This window comes from Rhineura floridana, chromosome 21, assembly GCF_030035675.1.
Source record: "Rhineura floridana isolate rRhiFlo1 chromosome 21, rRhiFlo1.hap2, whole genome shotgun sequence".
NCBI lineage: Eukaryota > Metazoa > Chordata > Lepidosauria > Squamata > Rhineuridae > Rhineura > Rhineura floridana.
Genome location: NC_084500.1, coordinates 16,467,311 through 16,494,201, shown reverse-complemented (window position 1 = coordinate 16,494,201; position 26,891 = coordinate 16,467,311). Strand labels below are relative to the sequence as shown.

Below are 26,891 nucleotides of genomic sequence, written 5' to 3'. Positions count from 1 at the left end.
TTCATGCTTAATGGCTCCTAGGGACGTCTGTTATTGTGGGTGAAGGCATAAATAGGGATCTCATTCTCACCCCAGGAGCAAGGGGGGAACTAACATGAAGAGACCTTGCACTTCTAAATTTGCCACTACACTACTGATCGTATCCGACTAAGTTCTGTTCAGAGTAGACCCACCTAAACTGAGGAACCTGAGTTAGGCTGCAATCCAACACACGTCTCCTCAGAATTAAGCTCCATTGGGTTCAAAAGGATTTACTCCCAAGTAAGTATTGGATTGCAACCTTAGTCACGCCTACTAATTTCAGCGGGTCTGCTCTGAGTGGAACTAACATTGCTTACAATCCAATGCTTGGCACTTTTTCAATTATCATAATCGTCATCGAAATACCAAGCGTGATTTTAATTGTTCTTAATTATTATTCCTAAACGTTGCCACGAGCGGCGGTGGCGTTCATCATCCTAAGAGTGAAGACGGGAGGGGGGGGGTCGTAAGGAAGAGTGACCGTTATTTCAAATTTACCTCACACTTGAATTAGCGGCGGTGTGACGGACACCTGACGTCACAGCACCCACCCCCAATCCCGCTCTACCATTACCATTATTCTCCCTCCTCCTTCTGCCCGCTAAATCTTTTACCTTTCTCACCGGGCCGCGCGCTCCACCGACGAACCAATCAGCGCGCTCGCGCCGGTTTCCCCCCCACTCCATCGTTATCATTCCCACCGCCGCCGCCGTGATTGGCGCATGCGCTGTCGGAGTGGGCGGAGCCGGGTGCAGCTGTGGTCTCCCTCAGTCGTGAGGAGGGAGAGCGACGCGGCTGGTCGCCTCAGGAGCCGGTGGTGGCTCTGCTTTGTTCGCCGCCTGCCTTCGTTCATCCTTTGCGGCGGGCCTCCTGAGGAGCTGGGAGCGACCATGTCGGCCGCTTTCTACCTCCTCTCTTCGCTGGGCGGCTACCTCTTCGCCTCGGCGCTGCTGCTCAAGTTCCCGGGCTTGCTCCACCGTCCCAAGCGCCAGCGGTTCCGATGCCGGCATATCTCGCACCGCGGCGGTGAGGGCGGCCGCTGCTGGCTGTCGTTATTTTTAATTTCTGCTTTTAGGGGGGTGTCGATTCGAGAGAAAGAGGGAAGCAGATTTTCCCTGTGAAGAGGAGCGAATTATCATCATTATTATTGCCCGCCTTTCACCGATGGATCCCAGGGCGGGTTACAAAACCTGAAATGCAATACTATGTTAAAAAGAAGTTTACTTTATGGGGTAGCTAAATATTAAAGAAGGTTACAAAATCTAAAACGCAATTTTAAGAAGAAGTTTATTTTATGGGGGAGCTAAATATTAAAGAGGGTTACAAAATCTAAAATGCCATATTAAAAAGAAGTTTATTTTTTGGGGTAGCTAAATGTTAAAGAGGGTTACAAAATCTAAAATATAACATTAAAAATGAAGACTATTTTATTGTGGGGGGTTAAATAGTAAGAGAGATGGGGGGTAGCTTTTTTGGGGGGGCAAAGGGTCCATCTTACTATTTTTTGTAACTATCGCGCACAGTATCTTTAACATTATTTGTTAGTTGCCTGGGGGATGCTATGATGGGGAAGCAGTGTAAACTTAATAATATATAATCATGACAATATTTTTGGGAGGGGATCTGTCTTACTCATTTGTAATTATTGTATCTTATTTGTAGGCAGCCCAGAGAATATTAACTGATGGCCGGGAAGCTGTATAAATGTAATAAAATAGTGCTAATTGTTCTGGGGGCTCTGTCTTATGTCTGCCTGGTGGGGGATGTAATCATTACATGCAGTACTTTTGATAATATTTGTAAGTAGCCCAGGGAATATCAATTGATGGGAGGGAAGCTGTATAAATTTAATAGTATAAAGATAATTGTTTTGGAGGGGTCTGTCTTATTTATTTACGACAATTAGATACAGTATTTTAATATTTGGGAATATTAATTGATGGGAGGGAAGTTGTTTATATTTAATAATATAACAATGATGGTAAATATCCTTGGGGAGGTGCAGAATGTTGGGTGGGTGACAAATTTAGAGGCATACAATTTTTTGACAGAACAAATGGAGAGGGAATGATTATTGGGAAGGGGCATAATTTGGGGGGGGGTGATAAATTTAGAGAGAGAATATTCTGGGGCAACCAATGAGAGGAATATTCTTGAGGGGGTAGAATGTGGAGAAAGAGAACTATTGGATGGCAGCAAGGGAGAGAGAGAGAGAGAAATAGTCTTTTTGAGGAGGGCCTGAAGAAAGACCCACTTTCCCCTCTCTCTTGGGTGGGGGATGATGAAAACATTTATATTATCTACTTGCCATCTGGGAATAACAGTTCATGCATCCAAGGAAGTGGACTCAAGTCCATGAACTGCTTCTGAATCAGATGCCAAAAGGCCCCCCTTTTCTTTGCTGCAACAGACTTCACACAGCTAACCCCCCCCCCCCTGGAAATCTCTTGGGGTTAAGCGTTTAGTCTTGCCAAGGGCATCTACAGAGTGGAAAGGGAGAGCTTTAGCGGTGATGGTGGCCTTGCTTGCTCACACGCTCTTTCTCTCTCTCAAAAGCTGACCTTGAAATCTGTGCCCCCTCCTTGCTCCCCCGCCCCCAAGAAAAGGGGTGGGGATAGCTACCTTTCTCTTCGTTTCTGGTTTCCCCTCTAAATAAAGCACCACTTCAGACATTAACAGTCAACGTGTGCTGTGATGATATGTGGACCACTCTGCATACAGATATAAAAATTATTCAGTTGCTGCAGGTTATATAGCTATTTGTAATCATCTTCATCTGTTTCATGGCTGCTTCTCACCTCTATGCAGTTGCCTTCCCCTCCCATATCCTATTTATTTAGTTGCTCTGCTTTCCCTCCACATCCCCTAAATCTGGCCAGCTTTGATTCCTAACGTCCTGCCCCTTCCTTTTGTGGTATCCCTTTCATTCTTCATCCCCAAGCTCTCTCTGTTGCCAGCCACCTGCTGTGCTTCAGATTTCAGAAGTATCTTTTTAGATTTTTCAGCCTTTCTCTCTCTTGAATTCTTGTCAGCTTCTTAAAGTTTGGCCCCTTTTTTACAACCTGTTTATTGATTTATTGAAGGCATTTATATTCTGCTTAATCATTAGCATTTCTAAGCAGCTTTGCACTTTCCCAAACCCCACGCTATCTTGTCAGCCATCTGTTCAGCTTCAGAAGGGCAATTTCAGAATATTGTCTTTTGGAGAGATGTTGCAAAATCTGTCTGCTTAGGCTGGCTGTGACAGAGAGGGCAGCAGGGTCAGGGCTAAGTTGGGCATACCTGGATTTGGGGCCATTAATGGACTGTAGGGGTTGTATCCCGTGCTAGTTCTACTCACAGTAGACCCATAGAAAATAATGAATGTGACTAACTTGGCTCCATTAATTTTAATGCAACATAGGAAGAGCCTTCAACTGGATCAGGCCAGAGGCCCATCTTGTTGTTACAGTGACCAACCAGATGCCCCGATGGGAAGCCTCAAAGCAGGACCTGAGTGCAGGAGCACTCTCCCCTTCTGTGGTTTCCAGTAACTGGGATTCAGGAGCTTGCTGCCTCCAACCATAAATAGGTCTGCAATGATTAAAACTTAGTTGAACTATAACCCTAGGTTTTTAAGTTTTAATTTAATTTCAGCACTAGGTTAAAGGCAATATTTTAATGGGGTTGTATGTACCCTGACCCAAGTTCATATGGAGCTTTTAGAAAACAATAAACTAATCCTGTGCCTGTCTTTCTTGGATGTTTCTTGGAGTCCAACCTTTGGGTCCCCAGACGTTGTTGGACTACAGCTTCCATCAGCCCCAGCCAGCATGACCGACGGTCAGGAATGATGGGAATTGCAGTCCAGCAACATCCAGGGGCCAAGAGGTAGGGAAAGGCTGTCCTAGACCCTTATTGGGCTTCCTCTGCTTAAGTTGTGTTGCACACTTTGTAAATCTGTGGGCATGCACCAAGGGGGGTAGTTATTTGCCCTGGTCCCTCCTCTTCATAATAAGCAGGTTATAGCGTCCTGTCCTCCCCACCCCGAAATCTGTTACCTCTCACCATTAGATGCCAGCTTCTTTAGAGCTTAATATAATCTGCAAAGCCCTTTGCATGCCGGAAAGGAAGTGATAAAAAAATAAGAGGCACCAGCACCTATATGCTCTTTAGCATTACAATAAAAGGGTAAAATATGTGGGCCCCAAATTTCCTCCTTAGATGGGTTGTTCATAGTACGCTTGTTGTGCAAGAAAATTTATAGAATCCTTTCATGGTATATTGCACAACTCCAATGTGCAAGCTATTAATTGCTCAGAACTAGGTAATTTTATAAATGAGTGGCATTTAAAATACCAGCCTTCCCCAAGGGATTTCCCTTGAGTCACATTCTTATCCATTAGGCAAGTGAACAAGCAAGATGCTTTTAAATGAATGAAGAGGGACATGCAAGCAGTTGCCGAATCTGCCGTCTAGTCTTAAGCCTTTAATACCTCCCTTGCACTCTGAACTGTGGCTGCTTTTCTGTGTGATGAATCTTCACAAAAGTAAACCTTCACCGGCACATTCCGCAAAGCGAACGTCTTGCACTCTTTTTGTGCAGAAGTAGTTCTGGCCAAGTGAAGTTGTGACCTCGAGTTGTAGTGTTTGAGTTGCTACTTGTGTTGTCTCTGAAGGGGCCTTTTGGCCTGACCAAGGCTGAGAGAAAGCGCTTCATATTTGTAAGTGTCTTAAAATGTGTAAGTGCTAACCCTGATCATCCTTGCACAGGATTCTTCAGCTCCATCACCAGGATTTTTGGCATCTGGATGAAAAGATTCTTGGGATTTTACTTGCTCCATTCCTGATCATTCTTGTGTACTTCTATTTGTTCCCTTCTGTGAGCCCTTAAACCTGGAATATACCTAAAACCCATCAGATTAAATCTTTCTCTCCTTCCTCCCTCTGCAAAATTTTCCTAGTGAAATCCTCATGCTTCTTTGCTGGCTGTAATCACAGGCCTGACACCTCCTTCCTCATCTCTGCTACTCCATCAAGCCATAACCTCTCCCTTCCTTGTCTTCCATTATATAGAATTTAAAGCTTTCTGGACAGGGCCAGTGGTTCTTCCCATAGGAAGGGAGAAGAAGTCTGGTAGAGTTTCTTATTTGCACTGGGCGAGTGTTGAATTCTGAAGAATGGGATGTATTTCTTATTTTAGGGTCTTTTTATCTTTCTCGCTATTGGCTGTACTGTGACCTGCAGTATAAAAGCGGCCTTCTGTGCTGTCTCCCACCTAATGCAGAACTAAAAGTCTTTCTCATCCTGAGCATCAAAATTACTGCTTCATGCTGTCTCACTGCATAGTAGTTCCTCATCTATTATTTGTAGACAGTCCTGCATTAAGAAACTGCTTGTTCTTGAAGATAAGTAACTGAGTCCTCTGATACTCTTATGCCAGAACCTCTCATGCCAGGCTGGATGGGGTTTGTCAGGGTTTTTAAAAAACTTAATAACCCTGTGGTAGTACGCAAGCTGCTTACTCTTAAATAGATGTGAATGAGCAAAACTCTGGAATTAAGTTGCTTGTAGGGATTAGGGTTTGATAGTAGAGCTGCCAGATTTGCAGGTATGAGATATTTGCTTTTGGCTTTTGAAAAGTGGGCTCTTTTTGTCAGGAATTGTTGTACTAGCACTATTGGGTATCTGTGTGGACTTTTTGTTGTGATATTTGCACACAGTTTCAAAATTCCACCAGGTCACTAGCAAAATTAAGGCCATCCTTTGAGCAAGTTGAACTGCACCTGACCTATGAATAAACAGGGTGATGTAATATATTTGGGAAAGGTATTAAAAAGATATAGGTGATATTTAAGTAATGAAGACTATCTTCCACACTGGGTGGTAATATGAGTTGGTTTTGATACCAAGATGAAATTTAGACTAGATTATATCTTAAACTGCTTATCGCACACTTTCATTGATGTGAGTAGGACATGTGTCCATAAAACACATATTGTGGTCTAATCTTTCTTTCACGTTGCCTTTATCTGGAACAGTTTCCTCTCTGGATAACAAAAAAATAGAAGCTTCCCTTGAGAGTCAAGTCTGCCACTTTATCTAGGGCCCATTTCATCAGAGTTAAATGACACAGGTAGAGGAAAGAAGATCAGTCCCTAATGCACCTGAACCTTATAAAGGCTGGTCTGGTCCTCTTACTGTAACTCACTTTGTAACATGGGCTTCAGGTTCCATCTCCAGATGGTCGCAGTAATTCATTTCTCTGAAACTTGGAAACAAAGCCAAGATTGTTGTGCCCCGAATATGCTTTTTTAAAATGGTTTTGCAAAGTCCAGTGTAGTAAACTATCTCAGACTGTGTTAAGAACCTAGGAAGCCCCCAGTTCATAAAAAGCTGTCTTTTCTTGTCCACCTAGTCCAGTTCTGTATACTGTCTCTGACAGAGGCTCTTCAGGGTCTTTTTAAAAAGTGAGATGCTGCAGATAGAGCTATGGGCGTGTATAGAATTGCACTGTGCTCTTCTGAATCTGTACTGATATATAATTAGCCTCGTACAACATAATTTCCATCCATGTAGGAAAGTTACTATAATGCAGCCTCCCACAACTTGGTACCCTTCCAAACGTTGGGACTCCAACTCCCATCAGCCCCAGCCCCCATGGCCAGTGGCCGGGGATGGTGGGAATTGTAGTCCAACAACATCCGGAAGGCAAAAGGTTTGGGGAGACTGATCTAACATACCAAGTATGGTGCAAGTTGGATCTCTTTCCTTGCACAGGTAGGTAAGTGGGTCAGGCCATTGATACATGTCTTGTCTAGTAGCTGGTTCGTGATCTTATCACGCTTTTTCCAGCACGAAGATGTTCTCTGTAGAAAACAGTAAGGGAGTTGGCACTAAGTCTTTCTTTTGGGTAGTGACTAATCCAGCACAGATGTCTCCTGTCAGCTGACAACGTATGTAATTCCTGTTTGTAATGAAGCTGTCCTAAGGACTGTCTATGCTGCAGTTGGACCAGCTGTACCAAGTAGTCCAGCTCTCTGTTTCCTACAGTAGCCTGCCAGGTGACCCTGTAAGTTCACAAGCAGACCAAGATGGAGGTAGCCGTCACCTGGAGCTGTATCCATTCATGATGGATTAAGTATTATCGTCAATTGGCAGACTTGCACATTTTATCTAATATGTTTTTATATTTATTTCATTTATGAATCGCTTCCCATTAGGCATTTCGAAGCATTTTCCAATATACATAGGATGCTGCCTTATGGTGAGTCAGGCCATTGCTCCATCTAGCTCAGTATTGTCTACACTGACTGGCAGCAGCTGTCCAGGGTTTCAGGCAGGGGATATTCCCAGAGCTACCTGGAGATGTCAGGGATTGAACTTGGAATGTTCTGCATGCAGAATAGATGCTGTGCCACTGGGCTGTGGCATATAAAACATTTGTGTCCTTAAAGAGTTGCTTTAAAAAAAAATTAAAACAGTACATAGATAAAGTCAATTCAAATCCAATTGAGGAATACCAATTAGGATAAAGATCTCCATTTAGAAGGCTTGTTGAAAGAGGAACAGCTTTCTCAGGCTCCAAAAAGGCATCATGCAGAATGGACCTACATTTTTACTTGAATAACAATTCAGAGTGACGTAAAAGTTCATGAAAAAAATCCACTAATTACTCTTCCATTAGCATGAGTTAGCATCCTTCTTCTTAAGCAGTCTCAAGTGGAATAGCAATTAGGGAGGCCTTGTCCTCCTCACTCCCAGGGGTTCTAGGAGCCACCTGCATCCTCTGTAGCACATGGGTATAGAGGGGTGAGATTGTATGTAGTGATGAAATGGAAGAGGTACAGAGTCTGTGTCATTGCGTTATGTTAATACAAGTCTGGAATCTTGAAGCACTTCTGCTTCTGAAGCCAGAGCCACACCACCGGGGCACAAGAAGGAGGTTATTAACAGATTTGAGGTAAACCTGAAGTTTGCAAACAGAGAAAATTTTAGACACCCACCCCCCGAAGTATGTAAATAGTAAATAAGTTTATTATGGTCAACGACCAGCAAGAGCCCCGAAGTATGGAGATTCTCACACACACACGCACACAAGCCGAAGCCCAGTGAGGACTGAGCATGCAACAGGATGCTGATTGGCTAACTAGGGAGGGAACAGAAAATCAGGTGAGAAGCGGAATGGAATAGTGTGTTGTGGAGGAGGGCATGGCTGGCTTGAACAGGGAATAGGGGCCCTCTGGACTGCAACATTTTGTTGCAGGTCCTACTTATTTTGATGCAGTGCTCAAGTATTTCCAGAATGAGAGCAATGATTATTACGATGGTGTTTCTCTAGAGAAGATGACTGGTAACATCAGAGTTTGTAACCTATGTTTTCTGTTGCTCTCTTGAGGAGATGTCACTAATTAGTTTGCTTCTCAGTTCAACAAAAGTTAAGTCTGATTAAGCTGTGTGTGTCTTATAAACTGTAGCCCTAAGGAAGAACAGTTGCAAGCATGTTCTTTTTTTGTTTTAGTGTAAATATGTGTTTAATGTCCTCTGAAGTTGTAAAAGTTAGGGTACCATGGTTAGACTGTATTTTTAGCTACTTTTTGATTGCCTCTGAAGAGTGGTTATGCTTGAATCACATGTCTGAAGATCTCACTAGACTAGACTTTGCAGGGTGGTGAGGAGGAAGACGAATGAGTTGGAGATTGTATGCTAAAGCCTGTTGCTTAACCCGTTACAGAAAGTTTCATACACAATGCACTTTGTCTTGGGCATCTTTTCCCATCCTTTGAGTCCCCAGATATTGCTGGACTACACTTCCCATAATTCCTGACCATTGGCCATGCTGGCTGGGGCTGATGGAAGTTGTAGTCCAGCAACGTCTGGGGACCCAAAGGTGGGAAATGTGGTCCTAGGACACTTGTTTAAAACGGATGGTGCACGGCTACATGTTGTATTAACAAGCATGATATGTGCAAACTCTTGGAGGTAATAGTTCTTTGTTGCTGCGTGGAGTGCATATTAAGTGGCTTTAAACTGGCATCAGCCCACCTCACACAGAAGCTTTGCTCCCACATTCACTCACTTCTGTATATTTTCCTGCAGTACTTGGCAGGAATCAGTATCAGACTCCGGCTTCTCACTTGTTACTTAACTGTTCAGAGAAACTAGGTCCTTAAGGGCAGTGGAGAGAAGACAAAGAACTTTTTGTTGGGGCAGATTAGTTATTTAGTATAAGCAAATGAGTTTCTTGCAAGTGCTGCTTAGATGTCTGTCCAGTTTTGAAGGCAGTACATCAACTTAGCAACAGCCGGTTGAGGAAGCTTTCTCAAAGTTGTACAGTTTCTGTCAATGGTTTTATCTCAGCGTTATGGATCCTCTTTTCCCTATGCTGCTTGATTCTTGGAGGTCCTAAATTGCTGCTGTGTTGTTCTTAAGTTACTCCTGCAAGGGCAAGATAGGTGCTATTCTTCCTTCTGGTGAATCAGAGGAACTAGGTAATAAAACCCATGAAACATAGTAGTTACTTTATTTACTGTTTAGTGCCAAAATAGGCTTCTAAGCAGTTTACAAATTATAAAACTGGTTACAGAAATATTAAAATGTAAACATCCATCCAATACAAACATCAAAATGCACCATTAAACAGTCCTGTTAAAACAGCACAGCAGTTGAAACATGAGACTTGGATCAAGAAATCAAAGGAAAGTCTGTTCAAACAGGTGCACCTTCAAAATACATGCACTGTTAGAGCAACTTTAGGGTTCACAAAATTCATTTTTCTCCCCTGCAGCTTCCAAAACACTGAGCCATGTTCATTGTATCTTTAAGGAAAGTGGTTGCTATTTACTAAAAGAAAAAAAATTGTACCCCACAGGCGCTGGAGAGAATCTGGAAAACACCATGGCAGCCTTTCGCCAGTGAGTATGACTTTTGTCAACATTTGCTTGCACATACAAGTGGCTGTGTAGTCTGTCTTACGCAGTCAGGTATTCTTGGAGAATAGCACTTGGATTCAGTCCAATCCATTCCTGTGTTGAGGGTTAATCAGCTGAACCCCTGGTTTAACTACAGGCTTGTCTTGCTTAAGAAAAATGTCCAGGTTAAGTCATATGCTTGTTCACTTGACCCACCTGTGGAGATGTGGGCAGCATTCCTCATTTCCTTGCTCCATGCATTGTTCTCAGAGGGATTGGAATTAATAAGTGTGTGTGTGTGTTTGTGTTTCAGATACCCTGGAATTTCCCTTAGGCAAATGAGAGCTGTTGGTTGAAGATGACACAATGTCACCATCCTTTCTGTTATAACTTTTCTCCTCTTAGGAAAGGATATTGAGTAGGTGGGATAGGCTCCTCCAGTCACGTTGAGAGGCTCTAGGTTTAAACTGGAGAAGGAGGGGCTTCTCCCTTCCCCCTCTCCCCCAGACCTCTTCTCACCTTTGTAGTGACAAGCAGACATCTTGCAGGCCCTATGCTGTCAAGCTATTTCCCTCCTGCTGAAATAGAAACAGAGGAGAGGGAGAGTGTTCTCTTGCTTCCTTGGCCAACTTCTGCATCTATCTGAGGTGGGGTTTCTTCTCCCCCCCCCAAGATAAATATCTTTATCACAGGCTACTTTCCAGAGGGAAAACGGGTGTGCAAGTTGTGGCTTGCCCAAGATCACTTGTTTAAGAATAACATTCTAGAGTAGAACCCAGGAGACGAGGTTCAGTTCTCCTCCAACCAAAACATAAACCTGCTTTTTTCTTTTCCAGTGCTGGCTTTTCATCTTCTCTGTCTTGCCTGTTGTTGTTGAAGGAAGCCCCACAAGCCTAGAGGTTCACTTTTTGTGAAAGTTAAAGAAATAAAGATTAGATGTTTTTTGCCCTTTGCCACTAAAGTAGGGCCCTGCTTACCGGCACTTCGCATTCCGGCGTTCTGCTAATGCGGCGGCTTTCATTAGGGGAAATTCCCCGTTTTAAAGCTGTTTTTGCACTTTTGCGGCATTTTCACGGCATTTTCGCGCGACGCACCCCATTATACTCAATGGGTTCCGCTTACGGCGTCAGTCTGGAACGGAACCTGCTGTATAAGTGGGGCCTGCCTGTAGAAGCTTCTGCTTCTGAAACAAAATAAATTCAGTATATATCAACACCTGCACTTAGATGCATGGATTGCAAAGCTTGCACTCCATATCACATTTAACAGATGTTGTCCCAGGGTAAATGAACCTTTTAGCCTGTGGGCAGCCAGCTTTGCAACAGAGATGCCATAAGCAATCATTCATGGCTGCCATCTGTGGCACTTGTGGTCAGGAGAAGGTGATCCATGGAGCCTGATGGTGGCAGAGTCGGGCCTGTATAGCAGCCAGCCTCTTCTAGCACTGTGCTGATGCCTACTTAGCCTCCAGTGCTTAGAGGCAAAACGCACATTGATTGCATATGTTCTATAGCACATACTAGACTGTTGATGGGGACAGACTATTGCCAGCACATAACCCTGGTGCCAGAAAGCTTGTACTGGCTGCCCATGTGTTACCAGGCCAAGTTCAAGGTTCTAGTATTAATTTTCAAGGCCCTTAACAACTTGGACCCAGAATATTTTAAGGACAGCCTGATTCTTTAAATCCCTGACCGGTCACTCCTTTGGGGGAGTCTCTGCTAGCGGTCTCTAGTGGCTCTATTGCACTGCTCATAACTACTAGAAGCCAAGCATTCAGTGCTGTGAGTCCAAGCCTGTGCAACTCCGTCTGGACTGAGATTAGACATGCAGCCTCCTTGATGAGCTTCAGGTGCATGACAAAGACCTTCTCACTCCAGCAGGCATTTTAAGGTGGTGTTCAGTGATGTTTTTTTATTATTTTAGTTGCTGGATGGTTTATTTTTATGTGCATGGCTTAAAAATGCTAATGATTAAGCTGTATATAGGTGCTTTAAAATAAACAAATGCTACATCGTTCCATATAGCACTTCTGACTCAATACTGGCATGCCTGAGGAGAAGACTGGCCATGGCTATTGTAATGCATTTTGTCCTTGGATTATTGTTTCCTTGTTCTTGTTTGGATCTGCTCAGAGTAACAAAACATTTCAGTTGATGGCACGCAACCATATCTTGCAATATAGTTGAAGAATCTGCTTCCGTTCTGTCAAATTCTTGCTTTGTAGACCATAATAATTGGTTCTCTGCACATGTGACTTAGTTTTCCAGTAGGAGGCCAGTGACAAAGCCCCACTATGAAAAAAAGGGGTTGCCCTCAAAGTATTTAAAATAGAACACGCGTAATAGGGCTCAGATTGTGGTCTGTTGTTCAGAAAGTCCCTGAGTAGATAAAATTGGCATGTGTAAGAGTTGTGGCTGATGCTTTTGCAACCTACACTCTCTGTGCTACATCCATTAAAGTTACTGGGATTTTCTTCAAGGCTGTTCTAAAATGAGTAGGCTGTGGATTGCAGCATTAACATGAGAATTTCAGAATTGATATCATGTTGGAGTCACCTTTTTTCTATCCAATTATTCATTCCAAAATGGCAGATTGTAACAGATTTCTCAGTGGGGAACCAGAAGAAAACACACATTCTTTGAGTTGTGACCCAGGAATTTATTCCTTCTTAAAAATTCTCTCTTTGTACTTAGCCATATTATCACAGTTAGTACCCTTTCTTCCAAAGTGCTCCGCATTGTCAGAATTTCCCTAACTTGAATAAGGGTATTGAACAGTGCCCTGGGCACGTCTAATCTCCATGGCAGCTAAGTGCGATGGGTTTAACACAAAGAAGTTTCTCTAACTCTGCTAAAGCAGATCTCTTGGACGGATCTCTGCGTTTGTGGTTCAGATTATTCAAAGATTGCAGTGAAGATGGGCTTTATTTAAATAAAGTGTTAATTAGCTTACCAACATCAGGATGTTTGTATTAATCATCAGTGCTGCCTTGTTAATTTTCAGTAACTGTTTTGCTTTTAGGTAAACTCCTGGTTGTTCTCTTTTGCATTTCAGTTCCTTCTAAACTCTCCCCTCCCCTCCTCCCACTGTGTGTGTGTGTGTATGCATGCCAGTTCAAGATTATACTTAATGCAGCATCTGCTGAAGCAGACTCTGGTCCACAAAAGCCATCATAAATGTATTCATCTTTAAACTGCAGTTTAAAACGTCTTTATGTATTTATTTATATTTATATACCACTTTTTCACAATAATGTGCCAAAAGCAGCTCAGAATACAACAGCAAAAATGCATATCAGTGCAGAATTACAACAAGGGTCTGATGCTAATTCAGTTCTAACCGTAATATGGCAATCCAAGTAAATTTTTCATTTTGATAATATGGACATAACATTTAAAATTTGTTATAAAATAAGCTGTCGGTCATTAAAACACATGAATAGATATCATTTGTGTAAAAATATATACAGTTGGATCCAACGCTTCATAGGCAGAACTCTGCCTGTGTAACTGGACTTCGGCCTTTGTTTCCTCCCTCCCCCAGTGCTCCCCCAAATCTGCTCCAGAAGGTTCCACAGCTCTCTAAAGCTGATTGCGAGGGTACACTGGAGGGCGCTGCAGGGAAGAGGAGTGGGAAGTTCTGTTCTGCTATCAGAAGTCTCTTGTGCATGCTGGTTACTGGCCATAAACCAGAATCTGTTTGATCTCAGTATAACTTTCACACTTGATAGCTGACGTATTCTCTTTTCAGTGGGTCTGTCCTTCCTTGCAGAAGGAGTTTACAGTCGCCGGAGATTTGAAATTGGGTCCCTGATCCTCACAGATGACACTTAGAAGAACATTATTTTCTATCTCTAGGGATTTTGAAGCACAGATCTATATTTCTTGGCTCTTCAGGCCTTGCTCAAATCAGAACGTGGGTCCCTGCTGAGCCTCCGTCTCAGAGTTTTGTGTTGCACAGCTTCCTTGTGTTTTGTTTATGCCAGGAATACAAAAGTTTACATTGCACGGCTACTTTGTCTTGGACAACAGTGTAATTAGGCTATCAGGAGAGTGATAGGGCTGTGTGGTGTCAGTGTGAGGCAAGAGCTCATTAGTGCCTTTATCAGGACCTGATAAAAAGGTGGAGGATTCTTTTTTTCCTGCGCACCCCAAGAAAAGTTCAATGAAACTCTCTCTTGCTCTCTCCCTTCAGTGCGGTTAATGTTGGGACCGATATGCTGGAACTTGACTGCCACTTGACAAAGGATGAACAAGTTGTTGTGTCGCATGATGAGAATCTGAAACGGTCAACAGGGGTTGATGCCAACATATCTGACCTCAGATACTCTGTAAGTTGAAATAAACATCCTCTGGATTCCTCCACCGCCTGATCTCCCCCAACCTGGTGTGCTCCGGATGTTGATAGACTCCCGAATCCCAGCAGACAACGGTTAATGATATTTTTACATGATTTATATACTGCTTAATTGACCAAAAAAAACCCCTTGAAGCATAGGCTTGTAGTCCACAGCATCCAGAAACCTTCCTGTAAGGCATAAAAATAGTTAACCCAGGTCATGTCCATGTCTTGCCAATCTTCTCTGATGCCAAGACTTGCAACCTGTTAAAGTGGCTTAAGAAAGCCAGTGAAGTGAACACTGAATTGAAAATCCCAAATCAGGCTATTGGATATTATAAGTTTGAAAGTGAGCTGCATAGCCTTAGGCCCTCCAGGCCTCTCTGTGGCCCTCGGAACTCTTCCCAGACCACACACACCCCTCACTAGCCCTGCTTTGCACCCCAAAATGGTTTTGCTGGGCTAGAATGTGTCCTTAAACTCTGATAATGTCTCTTGCTTTCCTGGATGGAGGATAGAGAGGGTTGGGTAAGTGTGTGCAGAAGCAAGCCTACTGTACAAAGGCAATATTTACCCATGTTGCTCCACCCACCTTTGCTTCTGGCCACACCCACTGCTGGCACGAGGCCTTCAAAAGGGAGTGTGGCCCACAGGCTGAAAAAGGTTCCCCAGCGCTGATTTAACGGGATGGTACATTTAGGGTTCCTTCAGTGATAAAAATGGATTATTTGTTTTGCTAGAACTCCATTATGTTAACACTGTTTATTTTTTATTTGATTTGTATCCTGCACTTCTTCTCAGGAGGAGCCCAGGGTGGCAAACACTAATATTTCTTGTCTCTGCCTCCCTGCAGTGGCCTCCTTGCTTCAGGACTTTCTGGTGTGCTTTTACTCCTCTCTCGCTCAGCATCCGTGAGAAGCTGGAAACATTGGTTTTTATATGCAAGCTGAGATGCTTAGGGGTCTAAAAGGCAAAACCCTGGGGTGGCCTAGTTCTGCCAATTCTGTTGTAAGGCCATTAGAGTACCGCAGGATTAAGCAGATGGGTATGCATATGTATGGTCTCCACCACTGGTTAGTTTGTGTGTGTTTCTCCCAAGCTCCATCGATGTAAAAATACCTAGACTGCAAGACATAGCTGATGTACTCCCAGTTGCAGGGAAGCCTGTGGCACAGGTCAGTTTGCCAGCCTCACTGAAGCAGACACTCATTGTCCTTGTCCGCACATCACAGTTCATGACTTAACTGCGATTAGCTAATTGCTCCCACACTGCTTCACCTGTAGCGGGAATCACAAGCCATGGCCCTTGGCTTCTTGTGATGTGTGAACAGCACAGGTTCGTGGTTTCTTACTCCCAAAACAAGACACTGGAACTCTTGCTCATTCTCTCTGCTTAAAAGCTCTGTTTTAAATAAGATTTCGGTTGCCCTCCCTGTTTAACCAAGCTCTTATTTGTCCCTTAATGCAGGGGTGTGGAACCTTTGGCCCTTCAGATGTTGCTGAGCTGCAACTCCCATCAGCCTTAGCAAGTATGGCCCTGCTTGCTGAGACTGATGAGAGTTGCAGTTTAGCAACTTCTGGAGGGCCAAAGGTCCCCCACATCTGCCTTACGGGATTGCTTAAACTGATGTACATTTAACTGATCTGTTCCTCTGTGTAAAAGTTCAGTGTCCATCCTAATCTTCCTCAGCAGATTTGATTCTGTGTATTTAATTATCATTTTTCTCATTTACGTTCTTCACAGTAAGTCCAAATGTTCTTCCTCTGCCAAGATTATGCTTGTTCCTGTGACTTTAAATGAAAACTCTAGATACTCTGCCCTAGATACTTCTTCCCTAAGTGGGGCCTAAGAGGTTGAAACAAGGCTGTTTCTGGATGATGGTCATTCAATTTATGCAACCTAGTATTATATGTTGGTGTTTGTTTGTTTTTAAAGGAACTCCCTCCATACCTCTGCAGATTGGATGTAACATTCCAGAAAGGTAATATTCAGAAGATCTTGCTGCTTTTGATTTTTTTTTTGTTCTTAGCATTAATGGGGTGCTGTATCCTGATGTTCTTGTCATTGAAAGGCGCAGTGTTTTTTCTGTCTGCTTTTCAAATTTGCAAAGCAGCGCACGCACACACATGCACATACAGACTACCACATTATACAAAATTAATAAGGATTAAAAGCATACAACATCAAAAACAATAAAAGCAGCAGATAATCATAAAATGCCTTCTGGAATAAAAATGGGGAAAGACATTCTCATGAAACAGTAATGTTTGTGGCAGCATACAACCCAAATCACAAAAGCGTTACTTGGAAATTAGTTTTGTTGCATTTGGTTATTTGTACTCCACATTAAACTTGCCCAGGAGTATGCCACCCTTTTCCCAAAGAGTTCACCCTGGCCTGTCTGCTTGGGAATTATAACATTCTAGCTTTACAACATTGAGAGAGGCTATAATGGGGTGCCCAGGGCAGGCAGGAGAGCAGCAACGATTGAGCTTAATGATTTGCGGGATTTGAGCCCAGATGTGCCTACACTGTATCCAGCATTCTCTCCCCTGCACCAGAGGTGGGTGGAAGATAGATCAGGATCTACTAGTAGGAATTCAGGAGATTTGAATCGGTCAGCAAACGTATCTGACTCCCAATAGTTTAACAATAGCAAGTAAACATTTCAAGGTTTTTTTAAAAATCGTTCATATGGATGGCCGTGTCCTAATTGCCTGTGTTTTATCATCAGTATTCCTCACCTCTAAAATATTACTACTGCCTACTAGATTTTGAGCAGATCTTTCTGCAGTGTTTCTGGCCAGCTTTTGAGTTTTGTGTGTAGAATCCCAGGTCTTTAGTGTACTTGTATATGTAGGTCATCCCAGTGGAGCAGGTCACTTGTTCCCCAACTTTTTTTCCCCATGGACCACTACAGAATTGCTGAGGGTCTCAGCAGAGCACTTAATGATTTTTCTGCCTGTTGCGGCAGTTGTGATGCACTGAGCTAGATGCTGCATGACCTTTAATGGTATGTTTTTAGCCTCTTTTATTCCTTATGTACTGTATTTTATTGAATTCCATGGAATTCAAATTGTAATACAATATAAGAAGTCAGCAATCAAAAGCCAGTGTGAATATTTAATGCGATGTTGCTGCCATCTCCTGTGTTCAACCATAAATCCACAAATGTGCTACAAACCACTTGAATAAAGTTCATGGACTACGCTTTGGGAACCCTTGCAGTAGATAACTGGCTCTGCCCCAAAGCTCCCATTTTGCACCTGACTTTGGATAGTAGGCCTCAGGCTTGGGGAATCTACTTTGCTTTTAATTAGAATCCTGAACGTTGCCATCCGTTCCATATACTGCACTGCACACTGCCCACCCAGAGGGCCATGGCCAAGTCAAGCTTGTTTTTTCCATACTTGTCAGTTATTACATCTGTTTACTTAACGAGGAGGTTCTCTTTCAGTTCCTACCCCTTCCATGTACAAAACACCCAGGCATCCATTTTCCCTGTTTCTTCACTATTCGCCCTTCCCCATCCAAAAAGATTGCTGAATACAGCTGACAAATGTGGCAGAATGCATCATGGGTATATTAACCGGATGAAATTCCAAAGGGCGTGTACATCTATTAATGATAGATTTCTACCGTGTGGCCTTCCGGGGAGGGATAAAATAGTACCAGGTGAATTAATAACTGGTTTTACAACATAGCATTCAAACTGGCCTAGGAAACATTGGTTCACACCCTGTCTGGACTTAGTGACATCCGCAAGGTGTGCCTCGCCTCCCAACTTCTAATAGAATAATAATATTGAATTAGCTCACAGAGTTACTTATTTTCTTGCATTTCTATCCTGCATAGGGTGGCTCACAAAACAAAACCTTTAGTATTGTGGCACCGGCCCTTTGGAATACCCTCCCTGTAAATACTAGATAGGTGCTGTCTCTGTTATCTTTTTGGCGCCTACTGAAGACCTTCCTCTTTCAGCGAGCCTTTTAAGTAGAGACGTTATCCCAGTCTGCAACTGTACTGGACTTGTTTTTAAATTGTTTTCAAAGACATTTTTATTTTTTAGATGTTTTTAAAAACTGTTTGGTTTGCTGCCCTAGGCTTCTTTTGGAGGGATATAAATTTAACAAATGAACAACATTATACCAAAACATCAAGGCCAACGATGTAACCAGAATAGAACAGGAACAAGATCAGCAAATTAATTTAGTGTATAGGCGTATATATAAAGAAAGAATTTAGGCATTGAACATAACGCGTTGATTAAACAGCATAAAAGAGTTGTATCCAACCTTCTATCATCTCCAGGCAGTGCTGGGAAATGCATCTGCCTCATCCCGGGAAGCTGCTGCCAGTCAGTGTAGACGGTCCCTCTAGCTCAGTACTTAGTGAGTACTTTGATGGCAGCTTCATAAGTTTACTCGGCACCAAAGGCAGGTTTGTCACCATCTGACGTGTGAAGTGACCAGTTCTCCCACTTACATATGATTAACAACTCGTAAGTGTCCCCAGCCGCTGCCAAACTCTGCTTGTCTCCACCAGAGTGCCATTGTGAAGGCGAAGACAAACGCATCCCACTGCTGAAAGAAGTCTTTGAGGCATTCCCCCACACCCCTGTCAACATAGACATCAAAGTGAACAACGATGTGCTGATTAGAAAGGTGAGTCCCTCCCAACTGCTTCAGCTTAACAGACTTTTGTGTGCTGATTGCATCAAGCTGAGCAAAACGTGGCTTTCTCGCCTTAAGTAGCCACCCCCTCCCAGGCCTGAAGTCCCCCACCCCTGCCCTAGAAAGAGACGAGTCTTGCTTCCCAATGAATTAGGTGTTGTGTTCAAAACAGGCCCTGACAAAGGGGTAGTGTTGAGCAGAGCCATAGGCAACGAGAAATCCCGTGCAGTTGAGCAAGTGGACTGGCAGAGGAGAGATGGAGCGCTCCATCGCCACCAAACAGGATGTTGGAGCACAGAAGCCGCCGCCTCTGCACCTAGCGTTGAAATGTAGGAGGCTGCTTCAGAGAGCACTGAGCTCTCCATTCCTCCTCTACCAGCCCTCTGCAGACTGGTAAACATTTTTTTGTAGGCTAGTAACTTTTGTGGGCTTATTTACAAGGCTGCTTTATTTCCTTAAATGTGGCTGTGAGGCCAATGTTCTGTGTGGTTCTCCTCCCCAAAGGACGTGGTTTATATCTATCATTGTGCCCTGCACTGCATGGATACCTTGAGCTCCAGATGAATAATTCACCAAGAAATCACATAAAAAACCCCTACCCCAGTACATAACTGTAAAAAACAAATATCCATGGTTGTTTTGAACCCAGGTTTCAGAGTTGGTGAGCTATTACAAACGAGAACATTTGACGGTTTGGGGAAACGTCAGTCATGAGGTAGTTGAAAAATGTCACAAAGAGGTAAGTGGCCAGGGTTGCATCCTGATGACTGTCTCCTTTAAATGTTTTTATCCTGCTCTCCTTTAGGGCCGTGTGCAGCTTTCTTTCCCTCCTCCCTTTAAACTTCCCCTTAAGTTTAATCCTCACAACACCCCTGTGATGTAGGTTTGGCTGAGAGTGTGTGTGAGCAGCCTGAGATCACCCAGTAAAGTTCATGGCTGAGTGGGGATGTAAAGCGGGTTCCCTAGTCAGATGCTCCAGTTGCTAAACATTGTGTACTGTTTCTGTGAAGAATCCTGTTTCATCTGGGCACCGTATCAGTTTTTTCTCCTACCTGGCATGAAAAAATACTGGTTTGTTTTTTGTTTTTACAATAAGGGCAGTGAAAGGAAAACTCAAAAGGCTGCTTGTTTCAGTTTTAGATGTAATCCTTACATTCGGTTCATGTTCTCTATGAGGAGTGGGGAACCTTTGCCCCGCCAGATGTTCCTCAGCTACAGCACCGATCAGTGAGCATGGCCAATGGCCAGGGATGATGATTGGGAGTTGTAGTTCAGCAACATCTGGAGGGCCACAGGTTCCCCACACCTTTTCTTCATCTTCTAGCCTGTGAAATATGTTAATTATGGTTTTAATACATCTCTCCCTGCCTTGGCACCATTTGGTAAACGTCAGGTTATAAATATGCCAAATGAACTAGTCTTAGTCATGAATTAAGCCTCCTATAGAATCAGATAATAGAAGAGACAGAAGGGGCCTGTAAAAGCATCAAGTTCAACCCCCTAAGTGCAGGAATCCAACTTAAAAGCATCCCCAACAGGAGGCTGTCCAGCTGCCTCTTGAATGCCTCCAGTGTTGGAGAGCCCACCACCTCCCCACGTCATGGATTCCATTGTCGTACCGCTCTTAAGAGTTAGGAAGCTTTTCCTAATGTTCAGGTGAAATCTGGCTTCCTACAACTTGAGCCCTTTATTCCGTGTCCTGCTGTCTGTGTTTTATACCTTGCCTGATCTCTCTCCAGAATGCCCACATTCCTATTCTCTTTTGCTTACGGCGTGTTCTCCTCCTCCTTGGCCTCTTCTATACCGGACTCCTGCCTTTCTGTCCCATCCTGGAGGAGTTCCTGGAGATTCCAATGCCTTCAATCATCCTCAAGTAAGTCGCTTGCCTTCGAGCCTGCCTTTTTACAGAGGTAGTGCAACTTAATTTTAACCTTTCATGCTTGCATAATTAGTTTTTTATGCTTTGTAAGCTGCATAGACGCCTACTTTGTCATTACATGGTGTATAAAATAATTATCACTTTGCACAGCCTAGTTTCTTGCTAAGCACGGAAGGGGCAAGGAAAGAGACCCAGCACTAGCGATCTGCCCCCAACCATTGGGGGGGATCTCATTAATCCACTCTTGGCTTCTGAGATTTCTCTCTGAGAAGGGCTAGAAACGTGTATATGGGTGAGATGAAAGTTGAGGTTCTCCAAGAGTATTCTGCACTCAAGACCACACTCCATGATTTGTCTGTGCGTTTGTGGGAGCTTGTGTCTACATAACCCTCTGTGTAAGCAGATGAAAGAGCAGGTCCGTAGTCTGGGGGTGATCCTGGATCTATCTTTGTCGCTAGAGGCCCAGGTGACTTCAGTGGCTAGGAGTGCCTTTTACCAGCTTTGGATGGTAAGACAGCTGCGGCCGTTCCTGGACTGGGATAGCCTGACCACTGTTGGCCACACACTGGTAACCTCCAGGATGGATTATTGAAATGTACTCTGTGTGGGGCTGCCCTTGAGGTTGGTCCGGAAATTGCAGCTGGTGCAAAATCTGGTGGCGAGACTGCTCACTGGGGCAGGGTATCATCAACCTGTCACTCCGCTGCTGAAAGAATTGCACTGGCTGCCCATTTGCTACCGGGCCAAGTTCAAGGTTCTAGTTTTGGTGTACAAAGCCCTATACAGCTCGGGACCAGGATACCTGAAAGGTTATCTTCCCCCTTACATACCCAGTCAATCACTGCACTCTGCAGGTGAGGGCCTCCTGCAGATACCATCTTATCAGGAGTTCTGTTCTGCACAACATAGGAAATGGACCTTTAGTGTGGCAGCACCTATCCTGTGGAATTTCTTCCGCTTAATTATTAGTCAGGCGTCCATCTCTTATCTTTTTGGTGCCTATTGAAGACCGTCCTATTTCAACACGCCGTTTAATTAGAGACCTTATCCCAGTCTGTGTTTGTTGGAAGTGCTTTTTAATATGTTCTTAAACCTTCTTTGTTAACATGTTTTTAATCTTGAGACGATGTTTTGAAAGCTTTTTTTAAGAAACATTTTTAAAGATGTTTTCTTTCAATGTGTTTTAAAGTTTGTTTTTATGATGTTTTACAGTTTTTAGTGCTTTTGTTTGCTGTCCTGGGCTCCTGCCAGGAGGAAGGGCAGGATATAAATCAAGTAATAATAAATAAATAAAATAAACAGTGACAAACTTGAGAATTTTGTTTGGGGGGGGCACCATCTAGCTTGCATGACCTTAAGATTATATTTTCTCATTTCAGCCGTAACCACGTTTTGCACTTGGGGTGCTTACGTGCCAGTTCTGTTGGTGTTTTTATTTTTAAAACTGTCCTGGCACCTGGCAATGTATGCCTTGTGGCCTTTCGTAGGTCTTGAGTCCATCTCCCAGCTGCTTGGTGTAGAAGCCAGGCAACTTCAATATCTGTGCTACACTCGGCATTGCCCATCTTGAAAACACAGGAAGGCTCCTGGGGCTGATATTGTCACCCAGCCAATTGTGTTCCTGTAACTTTTTCCTTTTTCTGGTTGGTAACAGCATGTATCCAAATTGTAAACATGAGTTCTTGTGTTCTCACCTTAGGTTGAAAGAATCTGAGAAGATCTCGAGGAGCCAGCGATTTACCATATGGCTTACTGACTCGTAAGATTACCCCTCCTCAGCCCTTTTTCACACCTATTATTTCATTTTTTTTTCCTGGCTGTGCGTAAGAGCAGATCTTCATCCCTGTCCCTTAGCTCAGTACTTCAGAGTGGTAACTACCTCTTACCTAAGCAACAGAGCCTCTTTTCCAAAAAGTATCTCAAAGATCCTCCCCTGATCACACCTCTCTTGCTGTTATGCTTCATAGTGCTTCCCTGACTCTTAGCTATATATCACTAATTGTCAAACTCTGTGCTTAGGCACAATCATGTCTCCCAAAGCACCCATCTACAAAGGAGGCTGCCTGCTTCATCTGCCAATGATTCAGCACCTCCCTCCAAGCAGTCTCCGCTGGTGGGTAATTCTTTTTTGCATCCCAGCATCTGATGCAAATAGACGATACCATTGGTCTCGGTGCAGAGACTCTGTAGAACGGCTTGCTCCCGAGAGGAGGTTAACTGCTGCATCTCAGCATTATTCCTTGCTTGCACCTTCTCCCCCTCCCCCAATTTGAAGGCACATTCAGACATGCAGATCATGCAGGAATACAATGTGCAGCTGTGGCAAGGGGCCACAGCTCAGGAGTAGAATGTGTGTGTTTGCATGTAGAGGGTCTCAGCTTCACACCCTAGCATGTCTCCAGTCAGAAGGGTTGGGTAGCAGGTGTGGGAAATTGCCTGAGACCCTGGTGAGCCACTGCCAGTCAGAGTAGACAGTAATGGGCTTAAATTCACCTGAAGCCTAATAGATAGTAGCCCATCCTGTTTACCCATTATTGTTTTCCAAGAAGAAAAATATTTAATCGTCATAACAACATAATATACATATACATGTAATCATGTCAGTGAAATAATGCATATCTCAATGAACCCAGTCACACATAAGGTTGTGCATTCTCTTTTAACATAATCTGATATTAATGCTGCTGTAACTGTTACTGGTTTTTAGGTGCACATGTGTGTAAGGCTGCTTATGTTGTGCTAGCTTTTGTCAGCTGCCTTGAATACCTTTCTACCAAAAAAGTATATATGGTGAGGCTGTATAGATCTTAGCAGTTGTTTGAGTGTAAATGATCTTGCTATCCCTGTTGTTGCAGATTGTTAATGAGGAAAGCATTATTTGACCACCTCACCGCTCGAGGAATTCAGGTACGGCAAGACACTGATCTTCTCAAATGATGCATGGTGCTGTTCTGTCCTCATCGCTGACTGACTTCAGAAAAGTCATATACAAACTATGATTAAAGGACTTAGTATATGCTAAATGGGGATCTTGCACAGTTCTGTGAACAGAAGAAACTTCCAGCTCATGCAAGCACTATATTGAGTCCCACCCACTGTCATCCTATGGATTATTGCAAGGAAAGCCAGCATTAGCATCCTGTTACAGATGTGCTGCTGATCCATAGAGTGGCTTATCTGATTACTGTTATTATCATTAAATGTATTATCCACCCTTCAGCGGTAGGCCCCAGGGCAGGTCACAACAATTTAAAAATACATTATTAAACAGTTGAAAACAAATCGCTTCACAACTAGAGAGTCCAAAAGTGTATCTCAAATGTCAAAAGCCAGGGTGAAGAGGTACGTCATCAGCATCTGGTGAAAACTAGGCAGTGAAGGTGCCCAACGCACTTCTGTGGAGGGAACTTGGGGGCTGCCACAGAGAATGCCCCCTCCTGGGCTGCCCCCCAACTCCTAAAGGCAGTGGAACTGCCAAAAGGGCCCCTTCTGCTGATCTCAACACCCAAGAGTTTGTACGGCGGCCTTTCAGCTGTTTGGGCACTAAGTCATTTGATGCCTGACTGACCTAGTATGTGAGCAAGTGGCTTTTAGCTCACATTATGCTAACTTCAATCAAGCTGTATGCAGGGACACCACAGAGTGCACACGCTGCTCTTCAGTGCATGCTTCTGGTCCTCATGACTGCAGGGTTTTCTTTAAAAAAACTTGCAGAAAATGTGGATGGGCAACATTGTATGACTGAAGAATCGATCCTTTTTCACCCCTGAATAAGCTTTGTGCTGTTCCCTGTATCCTTCAGTTGTTGTTTTCTCCCCCCCCCCAAAAAAAAAGAGCACCAAGAGCTCTGTGACACAAACATCCAGAAAAGCAAAAATAGAGATGGCCACAAAGAGAGCGAAGAGCATAAATGAGAACTATATAACTGTATAACTGTAGAACTTTAACTCCTGAGCAAGTATAGAGCCAGGACATCATTGCCAGAGGGCCTGATATTGCATTGCTCCAGCCACTGAATCAGAGTAGTTAAAAAATTAAAATTGAACTAATGCTGTGCTCACAACTCCTCCTTGGTTTAAACCATTGCCCATGAAAAATAATGTCAGGGGATAGGAGATGATGGTGGCCCATTTGGCAGATCACCTTACTCCTCCCCCCCCCCCAGCATCTCCAGTTTAATCAGATCAAAACAGCCTTTTGTGGTTTGATTTCAGGGTTATGTGTATGTATGCACAAGAGCAGAAATCATGTTGCCGGTGGTGATCATTCCTCCAGATGGGGTGGCCGGTCCTGCCCTAGGCACAAAGAGACTCTCTCCCTCTTTTGCAAAACTGCAGAGAATGCAAAAGGGTGAGGAGGACTTGGATGAGCAGCAGAGCTGCTGGTTAATTGCAGACACTGACAGCTTAAGCTAAGCACTGTGTGTGTGGCTGGCTGGCTGGGACCAATTGCTGTTTGGATCCCCTCCCTGTCTGTGGTTGAAGAGATCAGCACAGATCCAGGGTTATGGAGTCTTTTTGTACATGTGTGAATTTTGTTTGTTTGTTGTAAACCTCCTTGATGGCATTTTAGGTCTAGAGGAGGTATAAGAATTAACTCTCTCTCCGTTGACCTGTATGGCCATTTAGAGTAACATAAGGCAAAAAAAGAAAAGAAGATTCCTGTCCCCAAAAAACGTGGAGTGTATATTTCAACAGATGAAGGCAACAAAGTTAGGGGCGAGAGTGATAAAGGTTGACTGGAAGCGAATGCCATTGTGTCTACGTAGGCTCGGTTTCAGCTGAGGACTCGGCCAAAGGCCGCCAATGCAAAAGTGGCACATTCGAATGGATTGCTCTCTGTCCTCCTTTCCAGGTGTATATCTGGGTCCTGAACGAAGAGCAAGAGTACCAGCGGGCGTTTGATTTGGGTGCAACTGGTGTGATGACGGATTACCCCACAAAGCTGAAGAACTTTTTGCACGCCTACCCGGCTGCGCAGCAGAAACCAAAGCAAGGGTAGTTCTTGCAAAGAGGAGGGGTCGGAGGGGGAAAAAACATGGGACAGAAACAAGCCAAGGAGCACACCCACAAGCACACACACACACCCCAGCCCTCCCCTCTGGACTTTTCACTGATGTGTTCGCCTGATGATGAGACAGAAACACAGCTGGGTTTGATTACCTCATTCTTAAGTCATTACACCTCTAGAGATTGTATGCAGCTATATTTATTTTAAAATGTAAATAGCATAGTAGTTTTGTAAATAGCTTGATGGAGGGGGGTCGTACCCTAACCTGAGGGGCATTCCTAGAAAGACGCCTGCCGACAGGCAATTTATGGAGGTGATAAGTGTAACTTAACTGTATCTGTTGCTAGATTGCGTAGCTCAGATTTCATCGAGTTTGCACATGGAAAACATTCCAGGACACTTTTTCAAAATGTTGTTGTATTGTGTCCTCTTACATAAATGTTCCTAGTAGACCGGCTCACATGGCTATAATTATATGGACATTTCAGGTACCTTAGGGAGAACGGCTGGAAAAGTGAAACTATTGAAGAGCTGGGCCTTTCTCCCTGCTAAGTCCCTCTCCACTTTTTTCTGGGGACCACTTTGAGGAGAGGGTGATGGGCTGTTCCTCAACTGCTACTTCCCCTCACCTTCACCCCAGTGCGTGGCTGCTGCAGGTCCTGTTTCAGTGCAGCCACTGTTTGCCCCAAGGACTTTCCTTGCCTCTTGAGTTGCTAAATGGGCATGGCAAATATTGGGAGGAGAACTCCCAATTCCCAGTCTGTTGCACAACTCATGAAAGTTAGCCATCTTCTATGGAGTATATATATATGTGTGTGTGTGTGTGTCTGACCTAAAGTGAATCCTAAAACTAGCAATAGTGCTGTTTGCATCAATGTGTAGGGGCGTTGAAGCCAGTTTGTTGTTCAGAGCCCATTGCTGTGACGTGCTGCCATATTTTAAGCTTGAAGCATTTTGGGGTAGGATTTGCACTGCAGTCATTGACTGTGAACGGGAGCAGGTGGTGTGTGCGGCAGCAAGGTGTGACACCAGTTCAAGGGCTGAAGGTGGTATTAAAGGCTGCAGCCTCTTTCTTC

At 43.8% G+C, this 26,891-nt stretch overlaps 1 protein-coding gene across 1 annotated transcript; it reads left to right on the top strand.

The window, feature by feature from the left end:
• Positions 1–722: 722 nt before the first annotated feature.
• GDPD1 (glycerophosphodiester phosphodiesterase domain containing 1) lies at positions 723–26,271 on the top strand. The gene is made up of 10 exons (XM_061605051.1): positions 723–1,047; positions 9,872–9,914; positions 14,109–14,244; positions 16,189–16,234; positions 18,799–18,917; positions 19,576–19,665; positions 20,666–20,799; positions 22,505–22,564; positions 23,661–23,712; positions 25,660–26,271. Exons 1-10 carry the CDS (start codon positions 744–746, stop codon positions 25,804–25,806), a joined length of 1,131 nt encoding a protein of 376 aa, XP_061461035.1. The 5' UTR covers positions 723–743; the 3' UTR covers positions 25,807–26,271.
• Positions 26,272–26,891: the final 620 nt, after the last annotated feature.